Source organism: Telmatherina bonti, assembly GCF_933228915.1.
Source record: "Telmatherina bonti genome assembly, chromosome: 21".
Classification (NCBI taxonomy): Eukaryota; Metazoa; Chordata; class Actinopteri; order Atheriniformes; family Telmatherinidae; genus Telmatherina; species Telmatherina bonti.
In genome coordinates this window covers 12680683-12696295 of record NC_136630.1, presented here as the reverse complement: position 1 = coordinate 12696295, position 15613 = coordinate 12680683, and the positions used below count along the sequence as shown (strand labels likewise).

The window sequence follows — 15613 nt, the reverse complement described above, 5'->3', positions numbered from 1 at the left end:
TTGAGAACATTTTTGATGGTGAGCCTTGTCGGACAGTAAACGGTGATGGCAGACTCTGACGCTCAAGAGACTCGCCACCCCACGAAGGACTCGCCTTTTTCCATAAAAAACCTGCTGAATATAGAGGAGAAACATGCAAAGCCAAAATCCCCCGTGGGTCCGATCAAAGGAGTTTTCGAAAGCAGCTTCTTTTCTCGACTTGGTGACTTGTCTTTGCCTCGGTTTGAGTTGCCCGCACAAAGACTCGGATTATCAGCGCACTACTCCTGGTGGTACCCATACACACTCGGAGCGCATTTTAAGACTGGAGGTAAATTGTCATCACTTCTGATCAGATACTTTTGTTTAAAATTTATGTTATTTCAGCTTAACATGGGGAAAAAAATATAGGAAAGGCATCACAGCATTGATTTATTTCATGTTATGAAGAATCACCGCCAATATTCTTTTTTTTTTTTTTTTTTTTTTAAGAATTAATGATAATTAAAAATAATCAAATGGTTACATTTTGACAAAACACAAAAAATACAATAATTCAGTGCAAAACGAATTAAACACAAATCCTTTTTTTCGTGACTCTATGTATTAAAATGTTTTTTTTTATTCTTGTAGGATCAGACAAGGCTTCGCCAGTGCCGGACAGGCGCACCCCGGATCTCCAAAAAGGCGACCAAGATGCCAAAGAGGAAAGCGCTGACGACGACATTGCTCTGGATGAAAGTGACGCGGAAGAGCCAAAGAAAGAACCAGAACATGATGACGACTGGAGGAGAAAGGCAGACGAACTAGACTCCGACAAGAAGCCGTGTAGGAAGAAGAAGACGCGCACGGTGTTCTCCAGGAGTCAGGTCTTCCAGCTGGAGTCCACTTTCGACATAAAGCGCTACCTGAGCAGCTCGGAGAGGGCAGGCCTGGCCGCGTCGCTGCACCTGACCGAGACACAGGTGAAGATATGGTTCCAGAACCGGAGGAATAAGTGGAAAAGGCAGCTGGCTGCGGAGCTGGAGGCGGCCAATATGAGCCACGCGGCAGCTCAGAGGATTGTTCGAGTCCCAATACTTTACCACGAGAGCGGGTCCTCAGAAACAAGCGGTGGGACCGCTTCAAACTCACCGAGCAGTCAGTCACTTCTGGCCTTTCCTCATCACATGTACTATTCCCACCCAGTCCCACTGCTGCGGCCGGTGTAACCACAATGTAACATAGTCTGCTGTACATATGGTTTTAAATAAGAGCAATCCAGAATCAAATTTTGTATATTTTGTAGGTTCAACGGACAAAATGATAGTTGTTATTATTATTATTATTATTATTATTATTATTATTATTATTATTATCAACTTTTTTATTTTGTTGACGTGTTCTTGTATGACAAATTTCCATTTGATATAATAAGTATCAAAGAGGGACAACAAAAAAATTATTATTATTATTACTGCCATTATAATTGTGAATTTAAAATAAGTGCATATATTTTATGTATTCAGTTGGCAAAAAATTAATTTGTTTCAAACACAGTTGGCAAAATAGCCTATGTGTACAGAGCTTTGTGTCAGTGTTTGTATATCTGAAAATGTGGAATTTAATATTTTGATATTTTCACATTTGTGCAATACTATTGGCTTTACATTAGGCTACAAGCCTTTTTCAAATAGCTCAGTTGAATTTTTTTTTTGTTGTTGTTTTTTTTGTTTGTTTGTTTGTTTTTTTTGTTTGTTTGTTTTTAGTGATGAGGACAATCATTTGATCGTTAAAGAAAAGAGAATACCCGAAAGCTGAAAGTAATATAAGTCATTTTATTGTTTTGTTTATTTTTAACGCAGTAGTTTTGAAGCTATTAAACAGCCAAAAATAACAAGTAAAATAACAGCATCATTTCCTGTGTATATTTTCCTCTGGTATTTGTATTGAAATTCTGTATATAGTCTTAAACCAGTAAAGATTCATTCCAAAAGATAGACCTCGGATTTTTTCTCTGATGTTTGAATTCTAACAATTGTTTTTATTTTGGTTTAGCAATCTCTTTGTTGAGGAACTGTAGCCTATTTGAAACGACATATAACCAAAATCACAATTTTACGTTTAGAAATAGCCACATTGTATAGAGCAGCCTACTTGAGGAACTTATTGTTGGATTATTGATCAATATCAGCGTCTTCTTTTTGTTTCTATGGCGTCTATTGGTTAGAATGAAAATTGTGTAGATAATACTCAGGCATAATAATAAAAAATGATAAGATCTGACATATAAACAAGACCCAGGGACCATTCGAAGACTTATACAAACAAATGAAAAATGAGACTACATTAGATTTAATTAAATAAAATAGGCCTAGATTCTGGGAAGGAATTTGTTCAATGACTCATTATTATAGCTGAACCATATAAATATAGACAGCTATTTCCAAGGTCGTAATTTTTATCTATTTGGTTTGCGTCTTAGAAGTATGTTTAAATAGGTTTTACATAGCTACACCTGCCACGGCTGCCAATACTATAATAAGGCATTCAATGACAACACTCATGGAGATGGGCTCGTTTAAACAGGCGTACTGTTCTGTGAATGTGTTAAAGAGAAGTTTTGGTTCAGAAAAGTAGTTTTTTTTTTTTTTACTATAGTTACTTTAAAGCTTTCATGCTGCTTGCTTATTTTCTTCACATCAGGGTGATTTAATTAAAATCGCTAAGTAGCAGTCAGATAAACTTACTGACTTTCTCACATGAAAGCGCATACGAGAAACTGGACCCTTGTCACGTGATCTATGTCGAGACAACGGAACTAAACGTCAGAGTTAAAATAACCAATGAAATTGTAGGCGCGAATTTGAATTTTTGTTTCCACCAATCAGGAGCTACTGGAGCATCGACACCGCTTACTATGCTATGTGCTAGTTAGCTAGCTACACGCACTCTCATTACCTTCTAGTATTTTCCACGTCGTATGCTTTATATTCGGATTTTAAATCGACGAAAAACAATTTGTCCAGTGAGTTAAACCGTTCAGTCGCAACTTAACGGCACAATACCGTGGCGGTAAGTACAATGAAACAGTTCATTTTTAAGGCTTGTAGCTTCTATCCGAACCGTGCCATGCTAACGTTAGCGACTGGTTGAGAAAGTAGAAATGTGCTCGGAATAAATTCTCCAAATTACGAACAAATTGTGTAGCTGGGGTAGAATAAGGGGTCTTTTGATAGCAAAAGTCTAAAAGCGATTTAACTGCTTTCCAAGCCCTTGCAGGATATACACTACGCAATTTAGCAGAAATTTTAGCCATATTTATAATTTCATTCATAATTTAAGTATGATCCAGCGCTCTATATATATATATATATATATATATATATATATATATATACTTACATGCATACATAAAGTCCATCTTACAAGTTGTCTTATGTGGAAAATAGAATTTGAAAAGAAATCAGCTGTGCAGTTATATTGCACAACTGGTAGTTTGGTATTAGGTCTGAATATGCTAACATATCACTGCTGGTTTGATTTTAGAAGAGAGACACAAACGTTGTAGTTATGGATATAGATATAAAATGTATTTATTATTCCGCTGATTTTAAAGTGATTAATGAATCCAGACAATTTTTTTGTAAAATGTGAAATGACTGTAGTCAGCTTGCATAATTGAGACCTAGCTCATTATTAACCATGACATCCCCACTTTGGGGGCTTACCAAATATGAAAATCACATGACAAGAGTATTTTCTACTTTTGCAGATGACGGGCTCTAACGAATACAAGCTGAATCAGGGACCAGAGGATGGCATCTCTGCAGTAAAATTCAGTCCAAGCACTGCCCAATTCCTTTTGGTTTCTTCATGGGACTGTACTGTCCGTCTCTATGATGTCGGAGGCAACACCATGCGGATGAAGTATCAACATACAGCTCCAGTTCTTGACTGTGCTTTTTATGTAGGTCATAGATTGCTTGTTTAGGTACTGGTTTGCCATGGTATAGTTTAAGCCAGGTGCACAGAAATGATTTTGCCTTTTTCTTGCAGGACCCAACACATTCTTGGAGTGGAGGTTTAGATGCACAATTAAAAACTCATGATTTAAACACAGACCAAGGTATGTGTCAGACCTTCTCAGGTGATGAATTACCTTTTTTGTTTGTGAAAAATATTTACAAAATACCAGTTTAATGTACCAAGTATATTTATTCCTTTTCAATAGATACAATAGTTGGAACACATGATGCGCCCATTCGTTGTGTGGAGTACTGCCCAGAGGTTAATGTCATGGTGACAGGTAGCTGGGACAGGTCAGTTAGATTGTGGGATCCACGGACACCCTGCAACGCTGGCACCTTTACACAGCCTGAAAAGGTAGCAAAGTCATCCAAAACTATTTTGTCACACTAGAAAAAACTTTTGTTTAACTATGCAAAGATTTGCTGTAAATGTGTAAGAATATATGATAATAATACTTTGCAACTTTATAGTTGTGCTTCATGCTTTTGCTTTGGGGTCAGTGTGAGATTTGCAATGTATTATATTTGGGTAAAAACATGTGTTTGGCGTTTTAATGATAGACACAAAATGCTTAAGTGGGACACCTGTTGCCCAATCTGAGCCCATTTTAAAAAAATGGAATAAAACATGCACTCTGATATGTACGTAGCAAGGTGTTGATGCAATTTGTAACGCATCACCTACTTGTATCTTCTGTCTTTTATAAAAGGTGTATACCCTCTCAGTGGCTGGAGATAGGCTGATTGTTGGCACAGCGGGGAGACGAGTCCTGGTTTGGGATTTGAGAAATATGGGCTACGTACAGCAAAGAAGAGAATCCAGTCTGAAGTATCAGACTCGCTGCATTAGAGCTTTCCCTAACAAGCAGGTAAACTAATCAACATAAGGCACTGACTGTATTAAAAGTTCAAAGTTAATGTAGTTTTAATAGAACTTTAAACATCCTGTGTTCCACATATTTAACTTGTGTTTTGACTTTAGGGCTACGTCTTGAGTTCCATTGAGGGACGTGTAGCTGTGGAGTACTTGGATCCAAGCCAGGAAGTTCAGAAGAAGAAGTATGCCTTCAAGTGTCACAGGCTGAAGGAGGATGGAATTGAGCAAGTCTACCCTGTTAATGCCATCTCCTTCCACAGTGTTCACAACACATTTGCCACAGGTACAGGTCTTGACTTGTTAATACAAGAGAAAAGTAGACTTTTTCTTTTTTGTACATTTAGTTTAAATTTACACTGAGGCAAATTAAAAAAAAACAAACAAAAAAAAACTCCTAGAATTTTCTGTGACCTTTTGTCGCAGAACACTCAGGGTTACATTTGGAAATGAGATGATAAAGATCTTTACCTCACAGATTAACATTTGAGGTTAACCTTGAGCCTCTCCTTTTGCCAGGTGGCTCAGATGGATTTGTGAACATCTGGGATCCGTTCAACAAAAAGCGCCTGTGCCAGTTCCACCGATACCCGACCAGCATTGCATCACTGGCCTTCAGTAATGACGGCACCATGCTTGCAATCGCTTCCTCCTACATGTATGAGAAAGGAGACATCAGCCACCCTGAAGACGCTATATTAATCCGCCAAGTCACAGATGCTGAAACAAAGCCCAAGTGAGTCCTCTCCCCTTGTGTTTGGCATTGCATAGTACAGCACTTTACTACCCCTTGAAATCTGCGAGTATTCCTGTGAAGAAAGAGCACGTCCATCGGCAGCATATGCTGATCTGTATCTTTCATAGTCCCACTTTTCAATATCCGACGGCTGAAAGATACACAGATGAGACCTTGAAAATGCTCTCTCTGGTTTTTCTTTGGTTTTTGTAAAAACATTCTGTACCGCACAATTGGAAACCTGTAAAATTTATTTAATCTAATGCTAATTCTTGTTTTCTGCATCAGACCCATGTAGCACAGTTCTCATCTGTGCAGTTAAAGATGTTTAATTGTGGACTAAGCGTGCCTACTATACATACAGCTGGATCGGTCTTTTATTAAGTATTAAGTAATTACAAATAATTTGTCAGCAGAAGGACAAGAACTTTTATTTTGAGCACAATTTTCAGGAAAATAACCATACACAGCATCACACTGCGTCATTGAAATAGTGCAAAGGCTTCAGATTAATCACATGCTTGGATTGGAAGCTTTGTGACACGAAAAACCCTAAATAAATGCTTACCTTTCTGGCTGTTTAAACAAAAAATGCAAGTTGTAATATGAGATGTTGACATCAAACATCAGTCAAATCTGTCAACTCTACTGAATGTTTAAAAAAAAACAAAACAAACACAAGCAGTGTGGAAAAAGAATATTTATGCGTGTTTCACCTGACCTCATACAACTGCAGGAAGACATTAATGGAGCATTGGCTCTGATGTGGGTCATAATGTCAGTCCTTATTTTAGTATTTTGCAATGTCACTCAGATGGCAATCAGCTTCCATCCTAAAAGGATTGCAACTAACCAACAAATAAATTCATCAGCCAGTTCACAGACTTAATACTTCATAATGTTCATTATATTTGTCTGTCATAGTCCTTCCTGGATAGAATTAGCAGTTATTTTTGTTGTTTTAGTTACGTTTCTATCTGCTTAGATATCTATGACAACAAAGCAGTAGCTCCAAAATGATATGGAACTTGTATTCTGCAGTGATTTCTGGAATTGACTGACTGCTCTCATGGTTACAGGTCTACCTAAATGCACGGGAGGATAGTTTTCTGCGCATGACACCCCATCACATCTGGATTAACTGCTGGCATCCAGTTTATCTTTTCCATTTTTATACTTCTTTCTATTTCAGTTAATAGTTTTTACTTGTGATGTCTGTTATACTTTTTTTTTCTCTCTGACTCATGTTAAATATTTCATTGTATTGTCTTGTACTTTGTGGAAACTGATATAAATATCTCTTGGCTCTTTCTGCAGTCATAACATTTTGCTTGTCATTTGATTGAATTGTTGCTAATGTCAGATTTTTCAGCTTGAAACTCAAGGATATTAAAATTTTTCCTTAAACTTTGATCAGTAACTTAGTGTTTTTATTCTTTACCATTAGTCACATGTACAACCTGCATGAAGAACAACATGAGAAATGCTAGGAATGTTTCTGGCCTAAAAAGGTTCTTGTCTTGATGATATATTGAGGGGAAAGTGATGAGCCACTGGTCTTGCTGAGGGCTTCACTTGCCCCCAGACAGTGACCTGTGCTGATAGACATCAGAGGTCTGTGGTCTCCAAATCACATCCTGCTACTTTGCTGAGGGGAAAAAAAATAAGGGCGACTGTAGCTGACTATCTGCCAAAGTGTCATTGGGCAAGACACTGAACCCAAGTGGACAGCCCGATGTGCCTATTGGGGTATATATGTACATCACTTTGGATAAAAGTGTCTGCTAAACGACTGTAGAATAGAAAATCTAGTGAAATAGGTGGCCTGTTGTAGACAAGGGAAAAAGTTTGCACTGAAGCAGGTTCTATGTCAGCTTGAGAAAACCTTAGACTGCAGTGTATCCCATCATTTGGCTTTTTATGAAGAGAGCAATGAATAAAAGTTTTTCTTCTTTAGATTTTCAATGACAACTAATGCGATTTTTGAAGTCTTTCCTCTGTGGCAGCACAGAAGATTTGTATGTTAAATTATTGTCTATTTAGGGAATCCTTTTTTCTTTCTAATGACTGTCTGCTTCTGCTGCATCCTGGAAATGATTAGTTTGGCTGAGTGAAATGATATAACTAATTCCCATGATTGTTGATAATGAGTCCGGCTTTGACGTTGGATTCTGACAGCTTAATATGAAATGATATTCATTTTAAGCCATAATTACTAATGAGACAAACAGAGGATGGTTAGGGGTTTATTGTCGGGGCATGAGCAAATTATGTTGTTTCCTGGCATCTTAGGCTCAAGCAACTTTTTGAAGTTCCCTTGGTTGTGGAGCTGTTTCATAGGAGAAGGCAATTTAGCAGCTACTTAAACAGGAACATTAGAGCAATTAGTGTTTTCTATTTAGTTTTAAAAGACCTAGAACTATTGTCCCCTTTTATTCAGTACTTTTAAGTATCAGTTCATTAAAATAATTACTGGTGATAACTATGTACTAACATCTTCCCCCAACCCTGTCTCCATAGGGCTTTCTCCAGGGCTTTTTGTTCCTGTAGCAAACACCCAGATAACCACATCTGCGGTTTAGTGACTGAGCTCTGGTTTCCAACAGCTGAAGTGTTGCAGACAGTTTGGCTCTACATGAAACCATTACATGACAATTAAAATGGGTGATTGTGCTGCAACAGCCTGTCAGGTGCATTTAACCCAACCACAAAAGGCTCTCATGTTCACTCAAGAGAGCATGGATGACCTTCAGCCAGACACCTTATCTCTCAAGACCACTTTCCAATTTCTGAAGCTGATGATACTATTTTCTTGTGCTGCAGAGGAGTGAGGAAATCACATGACGTGTTAGGGAAATTTTGACAACACTTCCTCCCCTGGTTTGTCTTTATTTCATTGCTGCCTACTGTAAAATTGAACAATGTTATAATATAGTTAATTTTCCCTTTAACAATGTGTATCCATGGTTTCATGAATCACAATAAAGCATTTAATTAGAGTAGAGGAGTTACACAGTATTTCACCCCACATATGTATCTTTGCTCAGACGTCTCAGCTACATTGTCCGTGTATTGTTTTATGCATACATTTTTAAACCGCTAAAGATTTCTTGTACAATTTATTAATCTAATCTAATATAAATATGTTCCTCAATTATTTTGTCTTGTAATTAGTAAAAACCTCCTACTCTTTTCAGAGGGTGGTTGCACAAAGCTGGAAACAGCCTTCAAAACAGGGATGAAGTGAAGAGCTTGGTCTTGTCCTCACTAAATGCTCTTTCCCGTACATCCAAACAGGGGAACAGAAACCTGACCCTTTCACTTGGACATGGCTGTGGCCTACCACAGCACCTCACTCCAAGCTGCCCCTGCCCCAGGGAGGCTTTTAAAGAGCTTTGGTGGGCAAGACAACATCTTCTCAAGAGCCTTGTAGTTACATTAGAGCATAATTAGACGATAAAGCTCAAGGCCATGTAACCCACTGCAAGGTGTCACTCTTGCAGCCATCCATCTCTGTCCAGACCTGTCAAACAGGCAGTGAAGGGGGGTGCTAACCCAGGAACTGGACTTAAGTAAATTAAAAAAAAATCTCTGGGCATGACATGAAGGTTGCAGACTTTTGGTTTTGTATCGGCTCTTAGTGTTGGAAATTAGTCATCTTGTAAAAGAAATGTGGAAGCGAGTGTTTTTAATCTGGCCTGTGGCCTCATAAAGATTCATTCGATCTTTGATGGTATTCTTTGATTAAAAGAATGTGTGGTAAGCTTAGACTGGATAAATATATAGAAATATGATCTAAAAATACTAAAGAAAACAAAACAGAACAAAAAAACCCTTTTGATAAAATGATTATTGAGATGTATGAAGTGGATACAAGATGTTCAGGTTTATTTTCAGATGAAAGATATTCTATAATAGAAAACCACATTAATATAAAAAAAAAAAAAACAAACAAAAAAACCCCCATTAATTATTCATCAACAGACAAGAAATAAGCTACAACCTGTTATACATACAGTAAATATATCATGGATCATTGGTAGAAGAAAGAACATTGTGTTGTTAGCTCATGAAAAAACCTTATAAAGAAATCCTCATTCAAAAAATTTTAATCCAAGGTATACAATGTGTTTACTAAAAGAGCTGTTAATGTTTTAGATGTCATGAATTTAAATCAACCACTATGTGGATGGTTAATAGTCTCCTCACTAATTATCTGAATAAGTGAAATGCATATTTCTCCAGCAAAATGTTTCTCTGCAAGACTTATGTGACATTATTTCTTGTTGTTCTCTTGTCATCTTTGTGGCTTTACCCAGATTGTTCATGTTAAGGGCACATCAACACATAAATGACATTAAATTTGGAACAGAAAGTTACTCCTTTAGTTTTGTGTTTTGCTGTAGTATTTGGATGATTGAAGATGTGCTCTAAGTGTAAAATTACATGGTTGACAATGTCTACAAGACTGTCATAATTTGCAATAGAGGAAATGCAATGTTGTAAAGAGGGAAATCTGTTTGTTTCTTGTTCACAACATCAGGCTGACACCAACAAAAAAATGGAGCTCTTTGGTTTGATGATTGTTCTTTCCTCATGTAGCTTTGATTCTATATTGATAGGCCATTGTTTGTTCACAGAGGAGAAATCCTTTTAACTAGGGTTATTCTTTGGCATTTGATCTAATTGTTTCCTATTTATAGTTTTAACGGAAGTCTTCAGAACTTTATATTAATTGCATGACATTTGGTTCAGATGTCCCCCTCCAGACTAAATAAACTGTATATAAACAACATATTAATGTTATGTTACAATTAAGTGTTATAAGTTTGAAACAGAAACAGATAGTTTCTATTGTTAAAGGACACCTTTCCCACGTATTGGGTGTCATATTGTATCAAGACTGGGTTGTCAATTTCCTCAAGGGGATGAAACTACAAGCACTTTGACATATCTGATCCACATACTTTAGAAAGTTCAGTATATTCCATTTGAATGCATTGAACCTGTTGCATTGTATTGATGATTTTGCGGTCAGCTTTAGAGTGACAGGCAGTTTTTTAAAGTGTCCAAAAATAAAAGGAAGGCACGTCCCAGGGGACACTTTAAAGAACAGTGTATTGTTATTCCTATTTAAACTGAAATCAGATTGCAGGCTTTTTGAGGCTGGCCTCTTTGTACACATTGTGGGTATGAAACTCCCTGTACTGTTTAATGGGTTCATGGCCACAGGGCAAGGGTTACAGTTTGTCCTTCCTGCAATTAGCATTCACGGTTAGCCTAGCAGAACTAATGCACCTCATCTTTGAGGCTCAGGTTTCCCCTGCGCCTCTGAATCACTGCGGGCAAGATTTAACCAACTGCTTGTATCAATTTCAACTTACCCTAATAAGATATTATTAGCAAAATCCCCTAAAGAATACCAGTTCAAATCAGCCATTAACATCCAATTAAGTGCTGGTGTGACGTTGTTACTCTTCAGAAAAATAAGAGGATGGATAAACGTGGTCATGCAGTGTGTTGATAAGTTCAATGCAGGTCTGCATTAGCGGATGAATATGACCCACTTCCGTCTCACCATTAGTCTGTGTTAGCTGTTTGTACATTTTTCAAATTTTCGAACTACAACAAAATTAAGTCATTGTTGTCCTTCTGGGATTTGCCCTGTGACATTTAGGCATTGTGGTCAAGAGACTATGATCTCATGGAGGTATTCATGCACACAGCAACATTAATACCAAAGCTATTGTAATAACATTTGTGGGCCACGTGGTTCTCATGAGTCTTAAGTAACACAAGTGCCAAAATACAGCAGCTTAGAGCTGTTTTCTGCTATTTCCTTTCTCTGTGTTCAGTAATATTATTTGTTATAAGAGGTATCCATGGTTAATGCAGGCTGACTACATTTTTTGAGATCTATAAAAGGTGTAGGAATGGAAAAGTGGGCTAAGGGAACCTTGATGAGTCACTTATAATGAAAAAACCTCAAAGTATATTTCACAGGTTGTGGTGAAAGTTTAAAGCGTATTCAAACAAAAGGTAAGCAGACAACAAACTAAAAATCAATACGATCCCCAGATAAAGCAGATACCTTCATAATTCTTGAATAGCAATGTTGTAAGAAAATAAAAGGAAATGTTAGATGTTGCCACTATTTTTGAAATAAAAAGCAACAACTAATTTTATAATAGTTTTTGTTGCTCAGATTCAATGACTCTCATTGTTACGGATTTGGAAATGCATTTTTATTTATTTATTTATTTTTTTTAATACCTTGTGTTTGAACTCCAACCTGTGGCTAAGCTGGGAAAAGTCTATGTTATTGAATATAAAACACATTTGTCATTTCCTAAGTGCATTCTGTCTGAGTGATCAGTGATTGTGGTGCATTATGGAGTAAATCAATGACACAAAAAGACGCTACTTTCATAAACAGCTTTTGATTATTGGACATTATTAACTATTCTGAATTCAGTAAAGTGAAAAAGTGTTGTGCTCATTGACTCAGATACAAACTAGGCAAAGTAATGTGGATGCAGAGATCAATTCACTCATGTAATAATGTTTCTGTATGAACTGCAGCAAGGCATTGAAAAGTCTGGTACTAATTCATCATCGTCCACACATTATATTATTATTGACGGTTCTTGCCTTGGGCAAGTCCATTTGTTTTTCAATTCTGTGACAGGCAGCAGAATGCTGGATGGAGCTTTTTTCTGCGGCTCTGCCAGCAGCAATACATATAGCACTCTCTTAGTTATATATTGATCATCATGCATCCCAATAATCTGGCACCTGACACATTTCACAACATTATGTGGAACAGGTCAGAGGACAGTGCTAATGACACAGCATGATGGATGTTGTTATTTGCAGTATTAACCTGGCATTTACATGCACATGATTCCGACCCAGCAGACTGCTGGGATTGTGAATAAAATAAAGAGTTGAGCATTCACTGAGGTGGTCGAAAATCATGAATGTGGCGCAAGTGATGCGATGGCACATGCATTTGTATGTTGCTTTAGGTGTCATATGTAACAAATGTAATTTCATTTCATTTTTTTCCCCATTTCATTCAACATAAAAATAAATTCAAAATAAAACTGCCAATTAAAAATGGCTTGAATGAAAAGGAGCAGAAAGAAGAGCAATCTTATGATATCGCCCCCTCGATTTCATAATCATCCTATGTCCATTATTATTATACATTTTACAGTATTCACATACAACATCCAGTTGTTCCAAAATTTGCATTAATTACCTTACATTAATTTCTTTTAATAGTTTTGAAAGCATGTACAGATATTCAAAAATGTAACACCATCGCAATTACTCAAGGTAATTCACATTATGCCTCTAACTCTTCATAAGTCTTTAATTTTGTTTTTTTATGCTTTTCTTAAACACACTGATTGTTCCTAATTCTTTAACTTCTTTTTGAAGCTCATTCCATAAATTTATTCCTTTCACGGTAACAGTTCGTTCCATTATTTTTGTTCTTTATAAAATAAAGAGTTGAGCATTCACTGAGGTGGTCGAAAATCATGAATGTGGTGCAAGTGATGCGATGGAACAAGCATTTGTATGTTGCTTTAGTTGTCATATGTAATAAATGTAATAAGAGAATAGATTTAAAAATGAGTAGTGGCTATAAAACTAGGAGTCATCGCTTTGGATTGCAAATGTTAAAAAAAAAATCATTTGGATCTACATAATAAAAAGCACATGGATTTCTTTATGTTTGATAGATTAAAGTGAACAGATTTTTGTGTTTCTTCCAAAAAGAAATAGCACACTGTGTGTTAAAAAATGACACTGTGTGTGAGCACAGTAAGTGAAATCATAAGAGAGGTCTGAAACACCAGGCGTGAAGTGAGCTGTATGACTGCGAACTCTGCACTGCTCCCTCTCCACTATACATCCATCCCGCCCGGCTAATGTATCCCTCTCAATAGCCAGGGACGAGAGGAGAAAAGACTGCTTGTGTGAAGCACAGACAGCCTCACTGTGGCCACGTTCGCAACAGTAATTGGCAAGAAAGCTTCATTTCATTCACTTCTGTATGTCTTTTGTTGTCCTGCAGGGTTTTTACAAATGCAGTGCCTTTGAGGGCTTTTTTTTTTTTTTTCTACAACCTGGCTAATTTCTGAAGCCTGCAGTTGCCCATGTGCCCATTTCTATATTTAGTGAATACACAATGGTATTTTCTTATTTAAACTGCAATGTATGAAAATCTAATAGAACATTTAATTGAGTCTTGATGACACTTAATTTTGAATATTTGCAAAGGTGGGAAAACATCTAAACTCTTCTGAATCCCGCCGCTTTCACTCTGAGAGCTTCACTGCTGTTCAGTACTGTAGTGGTTACAGAACAGAGGTCGGTGGGCATAAAAGAGATGGCTTGTCTCCTTTCATCATCACATTCTAGTGGTTGTATAAAAGCCTGCAGAACGTAGCATGTAGTTGTATTTTTGCCACGATTACACTTTATCCTGTTGTAAAATGCATTCAGAGATTTTTGACTGTGTTTCATTGGTCCATTATTCTTATAAGCTCTCTTAACCCTCTTACACACAAGTTCTGTATTAACCCATTAAGAGCTGAAGCCTCCTCTAAAAATGGAACTGCTATACCCATATGTTTTATCAGGTCTTAATGGGTTAAATACAGCTGCTTAACAACTATTTGCTTTTACGATTCAGCTCCAATATATTTTATTCAGCATTAGTTCCTGTCTCATGTCTCTGAGCTTTTATAACTGTAATGATCTTGTATGGGAGTAGCTCTCAGTTGTTTTACCTTGTATCCCATTTGAACATAGGTGTGAGATGTGAGCAGTTTAATTCTTGGGTGATTCTCTTGGATTGTTTTAGTTTTTTTTGTTCATTTAATTTTGACGAATAGAATTTTGTTCGGTATTTCATTAGCTTTTCCTGACTGCCAGATTAGGACACGTGTCTTCTGAAAGTTGAAGGGAAAAGTTGGTACTCCATAGTATAAATAGAAGAAAGATACTGGCAGGTTTCTGTGGATGATGATTGGCTTAAAGGTTACATCATATAACACAAAAATGATGGAACCACACTTGAAGGATGTTCATTCAGCTTATAGGACACAGATATGAAGCAAAACAATTTATTTGATACCTGAACATTCTGGCTTTAAAAACCTTCCATTAATTTATTGTCACACATCCATCCATTGCCAAGTTCCCCTTAATCTGGTTCAGAGTGCTCAGGCTGGAGTCTATCCGAGTTGCCATCAGGTGCGGTATACTGGTTGCCAATCCATCAGGTAACCTCACAGCCATTTGTAAAACATACATCTATGGAGCTGTTTTTTTTTTGTTTTTTTTAAATAAATCATTGCAATGTTTTTTCTATTTTAATAATTTATACATTTTTCAGATCAATGATAGGAAAACCTACAAAGTCACTCAATAAATTGTAATCTTCATGGAATTTCCAGCACAAATCTAAATATTCAATTTGGTCTGCAACCCAAAGAAAGGGCTTGCGGACCTCAGTGAGATCCTAAATGATCAGTAGGAAATCATGTCTCCAACTAAAGAGCTATAATTTCAAACATTTAAAAGGTTTAGAAAACTTTTTCAAAAAGGTAATTTATTTTAGGGCACAGTAAAATATGTTTAAAATTTAGAGAAAGTACAAAACAAAAAGGAAGCTGTCAAAATCAGGACAGACAAATCAAAGCAATATGCCTCTAAAAAGGAAAAGAAATGAAATGTGGACACAATGGGGATGTCTGTCACAAAACTGAGTAAACGAAAGTTTGAACTACATCTGTAAAAGCCATTTGGTAGTCATCCCTTACACCTAAAACAGAAGAAAAGACAAATAACAGTGGGCTCAAGTGAAACAATGGATATCTGGATTAAAAGTTATGTTCACAACTTTTATATGGTGCAAGTCGAACGTTTATATAGTAGTCCTATAAAGCCAAACATATCGTATTTGATACACAAAGTTTGAGACATTTTCATTACTTT

At 36.7% G+C, this 15613-nt stretch overlaps 2 protein-coding genes across 3 annotated transcripts; both read left to right on the top strand.

The window, feature by feature from the left end:
- Positions 1–45: 45 nt before the first annotated feature.
- On the top strand, positions 46–1190 carry hmx3b (H6 family homeobox 3b; the record flags this gene model as incomplete). The annotated part of the gene is made up of 2 exons (XM_079261352.1): positions 46–310; positions 613–1190. The coding sequence occupies 2 exons, from the start codon at positions 46–48 to the stop codon at positions 1188–1190; spliced, it is 843 nt and encodes a 280-aa protein (XP_079117478.1).
- A 1725-nt stretch (positions 1191–2915) lies between these two features.
- Positions 2916–7010, top strand: bub3 (BUB3 mitotic checkpoint protein; the record flags this gene model as incomplete). 2 transcript variants are annotated; one of them, XM_079260293.1, is made up of 8 exons in its annotated part: positions 2916–3033; positions 3734–3928; positions 4018–4087; positions 4193–4344; positions 4700–4858; positions 4972–5149; positions 5383–5599; positions 6679–7010. In XM_079260293.1, exons 2-8 carry the CDS (start codon positions 3734–3736, stop codon positions 6686–6688), a joined length of 981 nt encoding a protein of 326 aa, XP_079116419.1. In that variant the 5' UTR covers positions 2916–3033. The 2 variants fall into 2 exon arrangements, with proteins under 2 accessions (XP_079116419.1, XP_079116420.1); XM_079260294.1 differs by lacking the exon at positions 6679–7010 and having other exon boundaries at positions 5383–5603.
- Positions 7011–15613: the final 8603 nt, after the last annotated feature.